General features: G+C 43.0%; 3 protein-coding genes across 4 annotated transcripts in view; 2 read left to right on the top strand and 1 right to left on the bottom strand.

The window, feature by feature from the left end:
• Positions 1-19,548, top strand: part of LOC125525247 (putative disease resistance protein RGA3) — a 70,257-nt gene that overhangs the window by 6,436 nt on the left and 44,273 nt on the right. Inside the window, exon 5 of the mRNA XM_048690252.1 lies at positions 2,683-3,069. Within this exon, the coding sequence (XP_048546209.1) occupies positions 2,683-3,069 (387 nt within the window). The remainder of the gene's footprint in view (positions 1-2,682; positions 3,070-19,548) is intronic.
• On the top strand, positions 11,085-12,548 carry LOC125524886. 2 transcript variants are annotated; one of them, XM_048689920.1, is made up of 2 exons: positions 11,085-11,572; positions 11,670-12,548. In XM_048689920.1, the coding sequence occupies exons 1-2, from the start codon at positions 11,545-11,547 to the stop codon at positions 12,311-12,313; spliced, it is 672 nt and encodes a 223-aa protein (XP_048545877.1). In that variant the 5' UTR covers positions 11,085-11,544; the 3' UTR covers positions 12,314-12,548. The 2 variants fall into 2 exon arrangements, with proteins under 2 accessions (XP_048545877.1, XP_048545876.1); XM_048689919.1 differs by having other exon boundaries at positions 11,644-12,548.
• LOC125524887 (protein SRG1-like) lies at positions 15,154-16,748 on the bottom strand. The gene is made up of 4 exons (XM_048689921.1): positions 16,385-16,748; positions 16,061-16,320; positions 15,645-15,972; positions 15,154-15,517 (listed from the first exon to the last, which is right to left on the bottom strand). The coding sequence occupies exons 1-4, from the start codon at positions 16,604-16,606 to the stop codon at positions 15,308-15,310; spliced, it is 1,020 nt and encodes a 339-aa protein (XP_048545878.1). The 5' UTR covers positions 16,607-16,748; the 3' UTR covers positions 15,154-15,307.

Raw genomic sequence — 19,548 nt, 5'->3', positions numbered from 1 at the left:
GCATCTACTACTATTACTGCACCCATCGACCGCTATCCGGCATGCATCTATCCTATTAAGTATGAAACAGAGTAATGCCTTAAACAAGATGACATGATGTAGACAAAGTAACTCAACTAATATAAATAAACCCCGTCGTTTTATCTTTAATGGCAACAATACAAATACGTGTCTTGCCCCTTTCTGTCACTGGGATATCACTGGGATAGAGCACCGTAATATTGAACCCATCACAAAGCATCTCTTCCACCGAAGATAAATCAATCTAGTTGGCCAAACCAAACGGATAGATCGGAGAGAAATACAAAGCTATAACAATCATGCATAAATAAGTTCAGAAAATACTCAAATATTTCTCATGAATATTCAGATCATAAATCCACAATTCATTGGATCCCAACAAACACACCGTAAAAGAATATTACATTAGATAGAACTCCAAGAAGATCGAGAAGAACATGGTATTGAAGATCAAAGAAAGAAAAGAAGCCATCTAGCTAGTAGCTTTGGACTCGTAGGTCTGTGCTAAACTACTCACGCATAATCGGAAGGCAGCAAGAAAGAAGCCCTCCGTGATCGATTTCCCAAGCGGCAGAGTACCGGAAAAGGCCTCCAGATGGGATTGTGGAAGAACGGAAGCTTGCGGCGGCAAAAAAAGTGTTTCGCGTGGGTCTTTGGTGTATTAAGAATATTTGATTATTTATAGAGGCGGAATTAGGTCAAGAGGTGCCACGAGGGGCCCACAAGCCTGGGGCTCCACCAAGGGTTCGCCTAGCGAGCTTGTCGCTCCCTCGTAGCCCTTGTGGTCTTCTCCCCAACCTTCTTGGGTCCCTTCTGGTCCAGAAAAAATTAATCCAAATATTTTTCTCCGTTTGTACTTCGTTTGATATTAATTTTCTGAAAAGCCAAAAACAAGCAAAAAAACAACAACTCGCACTGGGCACTAGGGTAATAGACTAGTCCCATAAAATGATATAAAACTGCATATAAAACATGCAAGATTGATACTATAATAGCATGAAACAATCAGAAAGTATATATATGTTGGAGACGTATCACTGGCTCAGTGGAAAAAAGAAAGGAATTTGTTGCCTTGTTTTTTCCTCTCTTCTTGCCTGTATGCTCATTTGCTCGAGCAGCTGCAGGAGCTATTGCCCACAGGCAACTCCGGGCACCCAGACTAGCTAGGGGTTGCACACCTAAGAGGCCCAGGCACTGGGGGTCAAGAACCCCGGGCATCCGGAGTGCACAGGGGTAGGTGATGACCCACAAGTATAGGGGATCAATCGTAGTCATTTTGATATATAAGTAAGAGTTTCGAACCCAACGAGGAGCAAAAGGAATTGATAAGCGGTTTTAGCAAGGTATTCTCTGCAAGTGCTGTAAAGTAGTAGTAACAAACAGTTTGATAGCAAGACAATTGACAGCAAGTAACAAGTAACCAAAGTAACAAGGTGCAACAAAGAGGCCCAATCCTTTTATTGCAAAGGACAAGCCAGTAATATTTCTTATAATAAGCAAAGCGTCCTATAATTGTGATAAGCCACATCGATCAAGTTGCTTCTATAATGGGCACACTTCCTTCACATCGGATATATGTTCTAAATGAGGATCAGTCATGCGAGCTTTTTCATATAAACGCATTTGGAAGGGAAGTGAGAAAGCAAGAGGAATTGATTTCACTGGCTAAGAGTATTGTCCACTAGTGTAAGGGATTGCCTCTTGCTATCAAGACCATGGCAACTTTAATTTGTTCAAAGCATCACAATCAGTGGTTTTCTGTTCTGCATAGTGATGTCTGGAAGAATGGCATCCTGACAACCACTGGGACTGTACCTGCACTACAGCTAAGCTATGATCACTTGTCATCGGAAGCAAAAATATGCTTTTCCTTTTGTGCTATTTTCCCCAAGGATAGCCCAATGGATAAAGACTTGTTAATCCAGCTATGGATGGAAAATGACTTTATTGCATCAGAAACAAGAGGCCAACAAATTTTTGATTTACTAGTTTGTAGATGTTTCCTCCAAGACGTGGAGATTCAAAAGGATCTACTCTCTGCGTATGAAGATGAGAAAATCCACCGACCAACTACTTGCAAGATGCATGATCTTGCTGACTCCATAAGCGGAAATGATTGCTCCATTCTGCAAGAATCTTCATCACATCAGGAGATTCTGCAAGGATCCACAGCTGCTAGACCATTACAGCATGAGGCTCAACATTTGTCACTTCATTATGTCAGTAATCAAGCTATTGCAACCATGGAGGAAATTCTAGCTACCCGGGCCCGCACGATATTAGTCCAAAGTGAGTGGCTTCCTTGTGATGAAGACAAGTTTCTGAGTATGACTAAGTCAAAATTAATGTCCTTGCGAGCACTGAAGACATTCTCAACGGAGGGACATATGAAAAACTTGAAGCATCTTCGCTATCTAGATTTTTCTCACTCTAGTATACATGCACTGCCTGAAGCCATTACCATACTGTATGGCTTGCAAACATTGAAGCTCATTAGTTGTAGACACCTGAAGAAATTACCAGAAGGCGGCATGAAATATATGAGAAGTCTTCGACACATCTTCCTTGTTGGGTGTACAAGATTGGAGCGCATGCCAGAGGGTACTGGCCAACTGAATTCTCTATAGACATTGACAAGTTATGTCACTGATAGTGATGCAGGTCGTGGAATTGATCAACTGAAAGATCTGAATCTAGGTGGTGCTCTTTCTTTGTTTGAGCTGAGAAAAGTGCATGCTGCAGAAAATGCTAAAGAAGGCAACCTGTCTACCAAGCATAATTTGAAACGATTGTCACTCAATTGGGAACGTGAACCTTACAGTACTCGTATTCAATATGCAGATGCTAAAGCAGAAGCAATATTAGAGGCCCTTCTTCCCCACAAAAGGCTTGAAATTCTAGTGTTACGTAATTACACTGGTGCTAAATTGTCATCATGGATGCACAACTCTACAGTGTTAGAGCATCTCAGTGAACTTACTCTGAGTGACTGCATGAATTGCAAGGATCTTCCACCATTATGGCGGCTGCCCTCCCTCGTGTACTTGCGTTTGAATGGCTTGCATAGGTTGACAAGTATATGTGTTGGCACTGAAGATACTGACATCAGGGAATCCAATACTTCTAGACCACCCTTCTTTCCTAAATTGGAACATATGATAATTGCCGTCATGGATGGACTAGAGCGATGGCACCAGGAGGTGCCAGGACAAGTGGCAGATGTATCGTTCCCTCTGCTCAAGAAGCTATATATTTCTGTATGCCCAATAGCAAGCATGCCCAAGATGCTCCCTTTACTAGAAGAACTAGTGGTGAAGGGCCGAAGTTGCATTCCCCTTCACCATATGTTTAATCTCTCAGTGCAATCTAATCTTCAGTGCAAAGGTATAATTCAAATGAAACTGTTTACAAGGACCACTACTACGTCGTCAAGAGTCGACCATGACACATTCCCTAGCGGAGCGGAGACAAGAAAACGAGTGAAACGCACGAGGTAGGTACGTACTATGGGAGGAATTGACCAGCACCTACACTGCTGCACAGATGGTCAATTTCCTTGACACGTTTCAGCGATGTCCTCCCGTTCTCCCTACTTTACTATCTTCTCATTCCACTTTGCTTCCTTTGTTTTTCGTTTATGTAGCTATCATAGCTTCTAGTTAGTGACAACTACATGCACATTGGTTTTATATCATAACATTGTGGAAGAACGGATGTGAATATGAAATGAAGGAAAATTGCTTTCCAACAATGCTGCTGAAAGATCAGCCAATCAGAATATTCCCCATCTAGTCTGAACCTCAGACTTGACAGCAAGCTTGTCTTTTCGCAACTGACGTGGAGTAGAACACACAGGCAATGCGTGCGTGCGTGCTGAAATGAAAGCCAGCCCATATCGAATCTATCTGGCTGATACTCCTCTATGTTTTCTAAAGATTTTTACTACTTGCGTTCATACTAAAATTGAAATGTCCCATATCCTCACACGCAGACGTTTCAGACATCGAGAACTGACAGCAAAGTTATCCAGTTCATAATTCAGTAGCAGATATCACAGGCAATGGGTGGTTGATGTCTGAACTGGATAACTTTGCTGTCAGTTCTCGATGTCGAAACGTCTGGGTGGTTGATGGCACAAAAGGTATAGCCAATACCATTCTGGTGTGCCACATCGCCACAAACATTCTTGAACTCAGGTCAGCAGGCTCATGTCAACCTCCCTCTGACCATAAGACCGCTGCCATCCACCTGTCCCGGTACTGCGCCTACCTGGTGGCCAACTCTCCTGAGCTGCTTCCAGAGGATGACGAGTGGTGCAAGAGCTTGTACAAGACCGTCAAGAAGAAGGCCGAGCACATCCTTGCCGGAGTGTCAACAGCTGAAGTGGAGTATCAGCAGTTGGTGGAGCTGATGAGCGCTTCACAGAATCATGAGGTGCTCAAGGATGGTGCCAAGCTCGGACAACAGTTGGCGGAGCTAAACCAAGGAGAGACCAGCACGGCATGGGAGCTCCTCGCTGGCTTTTGGTCGGAGATGATGTTGTACATCGCCCCATCGGACAACATTGACGGTCACTCGGAGGCCATCGCCCGCGGCGGCGAGCTCATAACGCTCATATGGGCATTGCTCGCACACCTGGGGATTTTCAGTAGAGCCGCCGGTGACCCGGCCAGCACCACCGGTGAAAGTGTGTAGGTGTGTGTTAGATTTTTTGTGATCCATTTTTGGTGAAGGACCTTCATTTCTCGAGGCTTGGTGACTCTAGAGTGAAATTGAGGCTTAAAGGCTTCGCGGAAAATGTAGAGCTCTTTGACGAGGAGCTGAAAAAAAATACCTTGCAGATTTATTAAGGATGTGGATATAGTAGACTGCAATTGCCTTTTCTCATCTGAACCATCCCAAATACAACGGAATATATGGAACCATTTTGGTTTTGTTGAAACAATGGAGATTAGAGGCAACAATAGTATAGTACAATGGCCAGCGATAGAGTTCCGAAGGTTGAGTTGTCTTCGAGTTTTAAATGTGCTTGGTCGTTCCAACTTAACTGGTTTACTTCCATCAACAATATCTGCTGATGAAAATGCCATGCCTCCTCGACTCCAGGATCTTCAAATCAAAGAATGTGAAAATTTGGTGGAGGTACCAAAGTTGCCTGCATCTCTTGAAACATTGTTGATCTGGTATTGTCGCAAGCTGGTGTCCATGCCAACAATTCTTGGGAACAACAAAAAATTGCTAGAACTCTGGCTGCATGAATGCGATGCCCTGACAACATTTTCAGATGGAATGTATGGAGTCACTGCGCTCAAGTATCTAGTAATGGAGGGGTGTCCAGGGATAGAGACATTGCCGGAGGGACTCGTACAGTAGCTCCCAGCCCTTGAGATACTGCGTATCGTATGTTGTCCCAACTTGGAGGTGGCTTTCTCAAAAGGAGGCGCATACTGGAATTTGGTTGAAGCAATTCCACAGAGAACAGTTGGCTAGGCCATGCGCTGAATACTTCGGTTGCATGCGCTTGTGTATGCCGAGCAGACCTCATGTGGTTATGCCTTCAATGAGGTATATATAGCCTCTTATGCTTACCATGTTCTCTAGTTCTCTTTACCAAGATCCAGAACTCCTCATAGCAATTTGTAACTCAACTTCAGTTTATTAATCATATATAGGTACATCGATCTGTGTAATCTATTTGGTGTCTTTATAGATGTCAAAATCTAAAGCAGCTGCATAGTTTTAGAGCATGTTTGTTTCAAAAAGGCAGTAAAGTTGTTGTACCAGATGAACTCTTGCCAAGCTGCTTGTTTTCAGGCAGAGCTAATTCAGTTAAACAGATGCTCCTTGTTGCTGCTCTTTTTAGGTAACAGTATTAAGATTGTGACGAGAAAGAATCACAAATTCAAAATGTAATGCTGCTTATCCAGTTAAGCAGATGAAGTATTTATGGACTGAATGAGTGTTACTGTATGAAAGAATTCAGTGACAGAGTCGTTCATTATGGCAGGTAGGGATGCACACATAGATGTCTTGCAGAGTCGTTCATTATTCTTCTTTGAAGCTAGGCTAGGAACCCGCGCCCTATCGGAAATGAAGAGGAAACTGCTACGAGTTTGACCGGGGATGAAACAGAGCATGCAGCAAAAGCAGAGGACTTGCACTGTTTTTTTTTCTATTTCATTTTTTCAATATTTGCAAATTCATTGCATCACAGGGTAAGATAGTGTATGAGCATGGCACAGCTGGTTTTTACTGGTGTATTCCACACTGATGTTGAAGCTTCAGTGAATGGTCCAAAGCACAGCTGAAACAGTGTGGTTAACGAGGCTTAGTTAAGGTCCTGTCAAGGACCACACTGTTTCCTGATGTTGAACCTCTGAGGGACTAAAGCACAGCACGGCTGAGTTAAGTTTAGTTAATGGACGGCCCAAATGGTCCGATCGAGGGAGGATAAGTGAAGACCGACGGCTGAGAGGAGGGACTAAAGCACAGTCATGCAAAAAATAATAATGTTTGTGGCATTTCAAATTGTCACTTGTTTAAAAAATATATACTCCCTCCGATCCAAATTAATTCAGGAGGGAGTACTGAGTTTAAAAAAATGTTCGTGTAGTTCAAAAAAATGTTATGTATATTACAAAAATACTACTAGACTAACAAGCACCCGAGGAATCCAAAGAAACCAATATCCAAGCCCGTCAAGACCACGAGTGGTGGACAAAGGAGAGTCATGTCCGGATTTCCTATTGGACGCATTCTGCATCGAAATGTCCTCCTGACGCACAAGCAGCGATTGAGGCGGGCCGGCCCTTATAGGAGCCATACGTGCGTTCCACTGATCCTGGTTTTAGGAACGTTCTCGAAGGTTTCAGCTGGTTTATTCTGGTTTTCAGAACGTTCTAGAAGGTTCTCCGAACCGGTTTTTTTCAGTTTTCTTTATTGTTTTTATTTTTTTCTTTTACTTTTATCTCCTTTTTCGTTTTTCTTGTTTTCATTTCCTTCCATTTTTCGTATTTTTTCTTTTTTCTGTTTCTCCTTCTCTTTTCTTTTCCCTATTACTCTTTTCAACAAATGGATCAGAAAATTAAATTGTCCGCATTTTTAAGATTTTTTTCATTTATTCTTAAATGTTCCAGTTTTGAAATGTTGTTTAGAATATCCATAAAATTTGATAACTTCAAATATTTGTTCGCTTCTTTTACAAATTTCTGAGATTCCAATACGGGCAACATATGGAGCAAAATGAGTGAATCTGCACTCTAAAATAGGTCTATATACATCCTTATGTAGCTCGTATGGAAATCTCTAAAAGGTCTTATATTTAGAATGGAGGGAGTGGAAAAGAAGATGGGACTCTTGTAAGTAATATGAAGTTCAACAAATCGTAGCAGTTGCTTGTTGTCCAATGCATGCATAGGCCCAGGAAAAACTGAGGGAGGAGCTGCTCTGTTTTGAGCAACAAATGCATGCAGTTTTTTCCGGTACATATTCTATATATGCATACTGTTGGTGTCATTTTTGACCGGTTTTGCTCTGTTTTAATCCTGACCTAGATCTTCCTCCTATATATTCATATATATTCCAAAACCCTCAGAAGCATCCACGAAAACACTTTTCCACCGCCGCAACCTTCTGTTACCATGTGATCCCATCTTGAGGCCTTCTTCAGCATCCTACCGGAGGGGGATTCGATCACGAAGGGCATCTACATCAACTCTATTGCCCTTTCAATGAAGCGTGAGTAGTTTAACACAGACCTACAGGTCCATAGCTAATATTTAGATGTCTTCTTCACTCTCTTTGATTCTCAATACCATGTTCTCCTCGATGTTCTTGGAGATCTATCCGATGTAATCTTCTTTTGCGGTGTGTTTGTCGAGATCCGATGAATTGTGGATTTATGACCAGCTTATCTATGAATATTATTCGAATCTTCTCTGATTCTTATATGCATGATATGATATCTTTGTATTTCTCTTTAAATTATCGGTTTGGTTTGGCCAACTAGATTATTTTTTCTCGCAATGGGAGAGGTGCTTAGCTTTGGGTTCAATCTTGCGTGATTTCACCCAGTGACAAAGTAGGGGTAGCGAGACACGTATTGAATTGTTGCCATCGATGATAAAAAGATAGGGTTTTCATCATATTGCTTGAGTTTATTTCTCTACATCATGTCATCTTACTTAAGAGGTTACTCCGTTCTTTATGAACTTAATACTCTAGATGCATGCTGGATAGCGGTTGATGTGTGGAGTAATAGTAGTAGATGTAGGCAGGAGTCGGTCTACTTGACACGGACGTGATGCCTATATTGCATAATCATTGCTTTGGATATCGTCATAACTTTGCGCTTTTCTGTCAATTGCTCGACAGTAATTTGTTCACCCACCGTACTATTTACCTTCAAAAGAGAAGCCTCTAGTGAAACCTATGGCCCCCGGTCTATTTTCCCATCATATTAGTTTCCGATCTACTATTTTGCAATCTTTTATTTCCAGATCTATAAATAAAAAACTCCAATTTTTTATCTTTTGTTTAGTTTTATCCATCTCTATCAGATCTCACCTTTGCAAATGACCTTGAAGGGATTGACAACTCCTTTATCGCGTTGGGTGCAAGTGTTTAATTATTTCTGTAGGTGCATTTATTGGGGACTTGTGCGTTTCTCCTACTGGATTGATAATCTTGGTTCTTAATTGAGGGAAATACTTATCTCTACTGTGTTGCATCACCCTTTCCTTTTCAAGGAAAAACCAACGCAAGCTCAAGAAGTAGCAAGAATAATTTCTGGCGCCGTTACCGGGGAGATCTACATCAAGCCTACCAAGTACCCATCATAAAACTCTCATCTCTTGCATTACATTATTCTCCACTTGCCTCTCGTTTTCCTCTCCCCACTTCTAAAATGATTTTCGAAAAGATTTTCCTTTTTATTCGCCATTCTTCCGTTCATCTTTTCGTTTGCTTTTTGTTTGCTCGTGTGTTAGCTTGCCTTGATGGCTCAACCCAAGAACTTTGATCCTTACTCTAAGAGGTTGGAAGAAATTGAAAATAATACTAGGACTTTCATGTCCTTACAATTTGAGCATAATAGTTTCTTTAGGAATGAGCTCAAGGAGCAAAAAACTTCTATGGAGTATATGAATAAAGAGCTCGACGATATGTCTAAAGAATTTATTAGTCTTAAATCTCAATTTGCTCATCTTGAAAATTTAGTTGGCCAAATTTCCGATAAACAAACCACTTTGGTAAATAAGATGGCCGCTAAACTAGAGTTTTGTGAAAATAATGATGAAGATCTTAAAATGATTGATGTGACTCCTATTGAATCTTTGTTTTCCAATATAAATCTTGATAAAGATGGGACTGGAGATGAGTCAATTTTAGTTAAAAGGCGTCCCAATAATTTGGAGTTTATAGATCTTGATGCAAAAAATGATAAAAGTGGGATTGAAAAGGTCAAAAGTTTTAGTAGCAATGAACCCACTCTTTTGAATTTCAAGAAATTTAATTATGATAGTTGTTGTTTAATAGATTGTTTTTCCTTGTTGCAATCCATGTTGAATTCTTCTCATGCTTATAATCAAAATAAAGCTTTTACTAAACATATCGTTGATGCTATGATGAAATCTTTTGAAGAAAAACTTGAATTGGAAGTTTATATTCCTAGAAAACTTTATGCTGAGTGGGAACCTACTATTAATATTAAAATCAAAGATTATGAGTCCCATGCTTTTTGTGATTTGGGTGGTAGCGTTTCCACGATTTCAAAAACTTTATGTGATGTGTTACGTTTCCGTGTTTTTTTAGAGATTCCAATATGGATAACATGTGGAGCAGAATAGGTGAATATACATCCGTATGTAGCTCGTATTGAAATCTCTAAAAGGTCTTATATTTAGAAATGGAGGGAGTAGAAGAGAAGATGGGATTCTTGTAAGTACAGCATAACATACAGCAAAATGTAGATAATATGAAGACTCCGGACGCATGCTGTTGTGCAATGCATGCAGAGGCCCAGCAAAAACAGAGGAGAGGAGCTGCTATGTTTCGAGCAACCAATGCATGCAGTTTTTTCCGGTACATATTCTATGGTTCAGGCACATCGATCTGCTGTACATACTCTACATATGCATACTGTTGGTGTGATTTGACCGGTTTTGCTCTGTTTTATCCCCTCATATTTTGGCATCCTTCATTCCTTCTCAACTCCTCTTTCCATGGCTCCTGATGTGCATTTGTTGTGCTGAATACTGACGACGTACATGTTTTGCAAATTGGGATGGGGTGACGATGGACTGCTCAAAAACAGAGTATGCCGCGGTCCAGGAAAAGCAGAGGAGCCAGGTTTCGGTTTCAGGAAAAAGAAACAGTCCTGCTACTTCCCTGTAAATCAGTTTCACTTTACTCATATCAAAAAAAAAAAAAGTTTCACTTTACTCACTTCAGCTAGTCACTCTTACTGTATGTAACTGTTTATCTTTGAAACACAAAATGAGATTTTGCAAATACAACATCCGTGTGATCAAATGTATTGTCCATGTGAAGTTATGTCATATGGTATTAATATACTTTAACAAAACATTATTTTCAACTCTTTTAAATGATCAGAAATATATTGCCTGCACACTTTGTTATATAAAAGAATGACAAAAAACGGCACACCAAACTGGTTGTTAGCTAAGCATTGAAGAAGTGGGTCGCTTATAAGGAAGAAAGATGATTATAGTATTGATAAAATCCCCACTCACAGAAGAGAAACCATCTCTTAATTTAAACCCGGGCATGGACAACCCGGCCCGGCAGCCCGAAAACCGACCCCGTCCCAAAAAAACCCAGGTCGGGCCGGGCCGGGCTTGTGTTCGGGCTGGGCTCGGGCCTGCAAAACAGAGCATGTCTAATTTTTGGGCCGGGCTTCAAAATTAACCCGAACGAAAGCCTGGCTCGGCCCGAGCATTTGCTACAAAGAGGCTGAGAAGCAGCGATCCAGCCCAACAAGCTGGCCTTCTAGCCCACAAACCACCTAACCGGCTAACCCTAATGCCTACCCCCTCCCCCCCCGTCCCGCACCCGCACCCGCACGCACACCCCGAGTCCCCGACCAGTCGACCCTCCTCCTTGATCCCCCTCGACTGGCGGCGGCGACGCAAGTCCTGGCTCCTGCTGTGGCGAGGCCCCGGCGCTGTTGTACCTCGTCGGCCTGACGAGCGGCGGCTGCGGCCGCAGCCCCGACCAGTCCACTGTCCTCGAGTCGAGACCCCAAGTCCCCAACCCACCCTGTCTCGATCCATCGACCAGCAACGGTGTTGCAACTCTGGCACTGCAATGGCGCGGCCCCGGCGGTCCTTTCCCTCCTCGATCTGATCCTCCTCCGGGGCCACGCATCGGCGATGCTTCCTCCCCATCAGACGCCGGTGCTCCCTCCCCATCCGACTGCGGCGCTCCCTCCCCATCCGAAGGCGGCGCTCCCTCCCCATCTGACGGCGGCGCGCCCTCCCCATCCGACGCCGGCGACCGGCAGGGATGACCTTCTGTCCTCCTCTCTCTGTTGGTATGTTTATTGTTCCATTTAGGATGTTTTTTGCTGCATAGTAGATTAATATTTGTGCTACTCTGTTTCAGGCATTGTGTGTTGAATTTTGTGGTAGGCATGGCTAGTTTGTGGAGTCTAAGTGATGAAGTTCATGAAGAGGAAGAGGAGGATTATGATCCCAGTGTTGAACAGGACAATGCTGCCATAAGTGCAAGGTTGGACCAGATCATTGTGGCTGATCCTGCTCGTCGTCGTGTTGCCCCATCAGCTACTGCTATGGCAGCACCTCGCAGCAAGCGTACAAGGTTGAACCAAGAGGGACGTCGTGCAAGAACTAATGAAGCAAGTCAGCCAGCCGACGGACATGAAGCAAGTCCTCCGACATCGCCACCGGCACCGCCAGGACCAAAGGTTACCACTGCTCCAAAATTAAGGTCAAAAGCATGGAAAAACTTCACTAGGATTGAACAACCTAATCCTGATGAAGTAGTGGCAGAGTGCAATATTTGTCATACTACACTTAGAGCGACCTCGAAGAATGGAACATCTAGTTTGTTAAGGCATACTGCTCAAGTGCATCCACATAATACAAATGAAGTGAATAGCTATTTTCTGAAAACTGAAAAGAATGCGGATGGCTCACATTCAGTTAGGAACACAAAGTTGGACATGGAAACTATTAGAGCTGCAATCTCTATGTTCCTAGTTGGGGGTTCACATGCATTTAGTGTGATAGAAGAAGTGGGGTTCAAAAAATGATTGGTGCTGCTTGTCCTAAGTTTAAGATTGTTAGTCGATACACAATTAGAAGGGATATCATGGCAATGTTTGAAAGAGAGAGGACTGAATTGAGAGAAATTATCAGCAACAGCCCTGGTAGAGTTAGCTTCACCACGGACAATTGGAAATCAGATGTGACAAAGTTTAGTTATATTTGTATTACGGGATTTTTGATTTTTTGCCACTAGTTACTTCACACTTTGATGATTAGCCACTCGTTACTTTGTATTTGCTTATTTGCCACTGCTTAGTTTGGAATTGAGTGTTTTGCCCCTGTCATATGGGACCCGCGTGGAAATCACCAGAGTGCCCCTGCCCGTTCGATTCACCGAGGAGACGTGCTCATCTCCTCCCTCGTTCCCCATCTGGCTCTCGTGTGTCGCTACTAGTGCTCGATAGAAGACAGCGGCGGTTCGTCCCGGTGATTCCCGATGGTCCTCGACGGCGGCGGCTAGGTCTCTCTCTCTCCCTCCCTCCTCTCTCTCTCTCTCTCTCTCTCTCTCTCTCAGCCCACCGCCCGTCATGACGCAGGTGCAACTGTTGGCCACCGCCGCTCTGTTTTGCCGCTGCTGCTTCTTGTCGGCCTGTACTGGTGCTGCTGTTCATGGCCGAACCGTACTGCTGCTGTTGTTTGTGGCCCTGTGTGTTGTTGCTTCTTACTCGTGGTCAGCGGAAGACGCGGTGGAGGCGCTCGCTGCTGCTTGAGACGCGGTGGGGCTCCGTCGTTCAGCCTTGGCGTGGCCCTGGGCGCCGCTCTCTTTGTTGCTGCTCCCCGCTGTTGCTCATCAGCTAGCTGGCGCCGGCCTTGTCCGCTGCTCATAGAGGAGCGTCGCCGTCTACTGCCGTGCAAACAAGGGATGGGATTGAGTTCTTCGCGTGCGTCTGAGTTCGTGGCAAATAGGCACACAAGGGTATACTTGTCCACTGCATTGTGCATGTAATATGTTTGTCATTTGGAATTATTGTTTTTGTGTTGAAAAGTGGCAAAAAATCAAATGGCAAACAAAAGAGTGGCAAAAGATCAATTACAATCTAAGCAGTGACAAATTGTCAAAGTCTAAAGTAAGTAGTGGCTGAAAATCAAATCGCCCGTATTACTTGTCATTATGTTGATGATGCTTGGAGACTGAACAAAAGGATAATATGGTTTAAAAAGTTGAATCCACCTTATGATGGGGCTACAATTGCTGATGAAGTCCATTTATATTTTCGTGAGTGGAAGGTTGACACCAAAATAATGTGCATGACTCTTGATAATGCTGTATACAATGATTCAATGATCAACACTTTGAGAACTACATTGCTGCCTAAAGGTGTGTTACCATTGTTTGGAACTTTCTTTCAAGTCCGATGTTGTGCACACATTTTAAATCTGATTGTCCAAGCTGGTCTGAAACTTATTGATAAATCTGCTGACAAGATTAGAGAGGGCATTCAATATATCAAAATTTCTAGCAATCGTATTCACAAGTTCTATGAAACTGCCAAGAACATTTACCATTTGAAAGAAGATAAAAGGCTGTGCGTAGATATGCTCGTCCATTGGAATTCAACATACACAATGCTTGAGAACGCTGTGTATTTTAAAGATGCAGTACTGTGGTTTGGTAATAGGGATGGCATATTCAAGTCAAACTTCTGTCTTACTCATGATGAATGGGAAAAGGTTCGTATCATGCCTGATTTCTTGAAAACTTTTTATAAAGTGACATGCACATTGTCCGGGACAAAGTATCCTACCTCCAATTTGTATTTCCAGTGTGTGTTCTTGGTTCAATCATGTGTCTTGAAGGCATCTAGTGAAAGACTTAATTTACTCTACATATTTAGGTAATCACTGCTAAAAATCCGTAAATAAACTAATTAAACCATCCAAGTTTGATCTTCCGCTTGCTCAAGCTTGGGGTGCATCGCAGGAGTCCATTTCATCGAGCACGTACTGGATCCAGAAACAAACGGGTTTACTAAATCAGACTAAAAAAAGTGGTAGCATGGCAGTGCTAATAGTAGTTCAGCGAGGGAAACCAGTTTCAGTGAGATGATAATATAATTTTCCTTCTCAAATTCCCATTTATATTTGTTAGTGGACCGTCAGTACTCTCTGCCTGACGACCGTGGTGATCAGCGGCGCAAGTAAGAAATGATCAGCGGAAATGAATGGTTCGGCGGAGGATGTCCACGGAGCAATTATCAGGCCACAAGTGTGTAGCAGTTGTTGTATAGTACTATTGCAGGAGTATATTTATTTATTTGAAAAAGACAGTTACTTGTTTTTCAGGCAGATCTTATCCAGTTACAGGATGCTTCCTGTTGCTCGTTTTAACTGACTGAAATTCATATGAATAATACATTCAGAATGTAATGCACGGTCTTTGTGCACTGAAATTCTGAAAATAAAATTCAGAATTACTCAATCTTCAAGCAGTCGCTGTTACTGTATAAAAGAATCCAGTGACTGAGGTAGATTTTCTTGAGCTCACCAAATAGCTGAACAAGTACGTAGGTTGGAGTTCCAGTCAAGTCTGTTTTTCTCCGGAAACAGAAGATGCAATTTTTCCTTTCGCAACAACAACAACAAAAAAAAGATGAGATTTTGCAAATACAACATCCACATAATCAATTGTATTGCCCGCGCAAAATCATGTCATATAATATAAAATACTTTACCGAAACATTCTTTTTCAACTCAAGACAAATATATTTCCCATGCAATTTGTTCAGGCTAATATATAAAAGACAACACAACATCACCAAACAAACTGGTTGTTAGCTAAGCATTGAAGAAAGACAATTATATTACAGATAAAAACCCCACTCGCAGAAGAGAAACAATCTCTTCATTTATTAGCCATATATAGGCAATCACTGCAAAAACTTCGTCAATAAACTAATTAAAACGTTGAACTTATATTTTTCAGGTCTCGATGAATCTTTTCCCTTGACATAGGGAAAAATAATGTTCAAAGAGCCCAACTACGAACTTTTCAGTCGAGAAAAAGAAACGAAATCCTTGGCCTTGATTTTCTCATATCTTGGTGGTCGCTTGTCATCCAATAAACTAGGCGCCGGCTCCAGCACCGTTTCCGCATCCACAGCATAAAACCTGGCCAGTGAAAGCCTTTCCTTGTCGGCATTCGTCACCACCCTGTGAACTGGGCTCCTAAAGATTCCGTTGGTCATTATCTGCATGCGTCAAATATTTATTTACATACAAGATAACAAAGGAACGTCGTAGGATTCAGGAAATATATAGTATATACAACGCTGTTGATTGTAGATTATTCAAGAGAGCAGTTGCTTATATTCATACCTCCATGCAGTCTGCTACGTTAATCACCAACGTATAAGGCTTGGCTGGAACATTATACCATTTCCCAGCCCTCTCAACTTGCAATCCACCGACGTCTTGGTCGACAAAAAGGATGGTAAGGAGACCACCATCAGTGTGAGACCTCCGGCCCAGAACTAGGTCAGGCCTGGGACATGGGGGGTAGTAGTTGAATCTAGCAAACCCAATAGCCTTGTTTGATATTTGGTTGACGAAGTAATCCTCATCAAGGTCTAGGAGCTTGGCTATTGATCTCAAGATAAGGTCCCTTGTTCTCTTCGTGTTTGATGCGTACTCATGTAGCACATCCCTGTATGTAGAAAGAGTGACTCCAGAATGAATACACCTTACATTTCGGAACGAAGGGTAAATTAATTAATGAGTAGGTGACTAATAACCTGAAAGATGCCGGGTGAGTGGGCCACTTGGCGAAATTCCTCTCATCTTCTGGCTCCACTCTCAAATGCAAGCGGTCGTTCCAACTCAGGCCCTGATCCTGAGTCACTACTTTGTCATTTCCATAGCCTTCCATCTCGAAGTGCTTGCCATCTATCAAGTTGCTGTATTTCTGCTTTTCTTCAGACGGTTGCCTGAAAAATTCTCTCGATGCACTCATCATGGCATCCATGAGAGACTCCTCAATTCCATGGTTGGTCGCCTGGACAAAAATCTCAGCAAAAGTTGAATAATTATAGCTAAAAACTAAGGGTGCACACACTCACCAGGAAGAGGCCCCAGGTCTGTAGAGCCGCCCGGAGCTTGTCGGCTTCGTCGACGGCCGTCAGCCGGCTAAGATCGATCAGAGGGATCGGCTCTGGCATCTCATCAGCAGCGTCCAACATCTCATCAATCACGTACTCTCGCGGCGGCTCCTCGACGGTTGCTGCCAACTCTTGCACCGTTGTCCGCACGAGCGACATATCCGTCTCGTTAGACGTAGCCATTCATTTCTAGTCTTGGATACTTGCCAAAGTTTTATATAGCGGGCAATGCCACTTAATGGCAGCTCGTCCAACAATTATGAAACGCTATAGCATCCATATTGTGCTTTTCAGCATAAATTAAGGGAACAAAATGAGAAAAAATGACGATGCAATCTGTCATCTGTATAACATATATATACTTGACAATTGACATTTAACAACTAACATCCATATATATTTGAAAAAATAACCGCTAGTGGAAATACATTACGATTACTATTTTTTGCGGGTGAAAATGCATTACATTTTTTAGGAAGAATAGAAGATGCAGTACAGATATACAATAGTATGACCGGCTAATTGATTATTTCTTATTGATTCAGCACCAAACTGTAGCCATTATGTACATCTAGCTATCAGTCATTGGATCTGGATCTGATATTTACATCCACGTAGGTATATATCAGTTTATTGGATTGGATTCTTGATGCAGCCACCAACCAAACAGTCTAGAACGCACGCTAGGTAGAAAATAGAAATGAGGAGCATAATTACCTGATGGGTTTTGCTTGCTCATTGTCGGAGACGACCGAAGTGGAGGTGGATCTCGTTGCTTGCGTTGCCGAAAGTGGCAGCAGCAAGCTGTTTGTGCAGGAGGAGGCCGGCGGTGAGGTGCTCAGTCCGCCGTCGCCGTCCGCAGCCAGTGACGTTGGCGATTCTTTCTCTGGAGAAAGGGGAGACGAGGGAGAGGGAGAGAGGGTGCGGGCTCTTCTTTGTCGGCCTTCCCATCCCGGTTGTGCTCCCAAAATATCTGACTCACAAATGCCTTCCGGTTGGGCAAAAATACCATGCATGTCGGCAGTCCGGACCACCACCTCGCGGGCCCCTTAATCACGAGAAAGGTGTTTCTCACTGTAAATTGCATGCATGGTTTTTTCTACATTTTTTATAGTTGCACGGTCAGTGTGTGTGTGTGTGTGTCCCCACAATGCAAATCTGAATCTTCTCACCTCTTCCTCTGTAATTCTCCTCCCACCAACTCTGGTTATTGATCTATGGAAACTTGAGATCTGGATCGTCACAATGCCATTCTTTTTCCTTCTTTTTCACTGATGAATGCTGGGTACTCGACACTACCAGGCGACTACACAGTTGCAATTTTATCACTTGCACTGTTGTGTAGGTGACCTTGTACAAAAAGCATCCGTATATCAGAAGATGCCCAATAAGACATCTCAAGGAGCGCGATCGGACTTCATAATGAAGCTAGCTAGTACCCAAGAGCTAACTAAGCTGTATAATTTCATATCATGAGACCACACAAATTCATTGACTGATTCTGCTTCTTACCATACTACCTTATTATTACTTCACGCGCTTACTCTGCTCGATAGCTGCTATGGGCTTCTAGATCTTGGCCGGAGACGGTGGCAATGCATGGGTTTCCTTCGGAGGTGTGGTCGCCACGGCTGTCGTCCTCTTCCCTCTTGTCCATGTGTGCTCGGGGATGAGCTGCTCTGCCCGCCAACGAGTCGGCGTCCTACGATTGTTAGCTCTTGGGTGCTAGCCTTTTTTATATATAAAACTGGGCGAAAGCCTTTTTTATACCAAGTATTGCAGATATGCATGCATATCTTGTATGGGCAGTAGTACCTTCTACCTTGAGCAACGGAGAGTTAAAGAGATCTGGACGCTTCTTCTATTTTTTCTTCAAAATACATGCTCCTTGGTCCTAAAAAATGTGATGAAGCTGTGATAGAAAATACTCTGCAAAAACAATGTATACATGAAAGTGTGTACCTCTTATTGTTCCATTCCAATAAATTTTTCTTGCATTGATAATATGTGACTCATTTATATACTATAAGAAACATAGTACAAGGCATGTATATATCGATCTGGCAAAACTGAAAAGACAACAGAACGCTAGCCTTTGCACAAAGAAACACCAGCCAAGAAGTAAAATTACAAAGAAGAACGAAGAATCATCTGAGCTCGACACCAACGCCCATCACTTGTCTCTGGCACAACCACAACAGTCATCCCTGTTCAACAATTCGTCTGATTAACCAGTTAACTTGCCGATTAATCCATTCTTATAGGGTCACGAGTAGCCGATAAGTTGATAAACCATCCAATTAATTCATTAACTTCCTGATGAGCCTATTAATCCCCTACTCGTCAGCCAACCGGGCAGCTACCAAATAACAATTTCCCCAACAATGACAACCACCAAAGGAAAAAAATGATGGATCACCTCCACACCCGAGCTCGACGTGGCTTAATGGCTAATATGTAGCTTTGCAGACCTTCAATATGGTTTATCAAAGGTGAAACCATTATCTTTGAACGAATTAGATCTGGATAACACCCCGGACACGCCATCGAACTCCAGATCCGGCACCCCCACGTGACTAAGATGTCGGAGGAGGAAATCATACCTGCCATCCACGAACCACGAACCCAGTTGGTCTGATGTATAGCAGTTGTTGCATAGCGGATGGTACATTGTAGTATATCACATACTGTAACAGCTAGAGTGTAACAACATATGCCCACCACAGCTGGCCACCACCACGGCTGCCTCCGCCATATCCTCCATCTCGGTCCGGTCCCCCCAGAGGTTACTGGGCACCAATGCTGCCCCAAAGGAACCAAACCTCGGCTCCCTCATGGGCGTCGAAGAAGGTGTTGTCCCCTTGTCCACAGGCGCATCAACCGTCGGAGTAGTCTGCCCAGTGGAGTTAGGGATGTCATCACGCTTATAGTGATCCATGATGTCATCCTGACTCCCATCACCTCTCTCAGTCGTGTCATCATTACTACTGTTAGCAACCTCATCAATATACAGATAGTCCTCAGTCTCAACTTTGAGATCATAAGTCATACAACAATAAGTCTAGGGCACGTAGTCTGGCACATGATCGATCTCGAGTACACAGATTAGCAACCTCGCAATGTCG

This window comes from Triticum urartu, chromosome 7 (assembly GCF_003073215.2).
Source record: "Triticum urartu cultivar G1812 chromosome 7, Tu2.1, whole genome shotgun sequence".
Taxonomy (NCBI): domain Eukaryota; kingdom Viridiplantae; phylum Streptophyta; class Magnoliopsida; order Poales; family Poaceae; genus Triticum; species Triticum urartu.
This window is presented reverse-complemented; position numbering and strand designations above follow the sequence as displayed.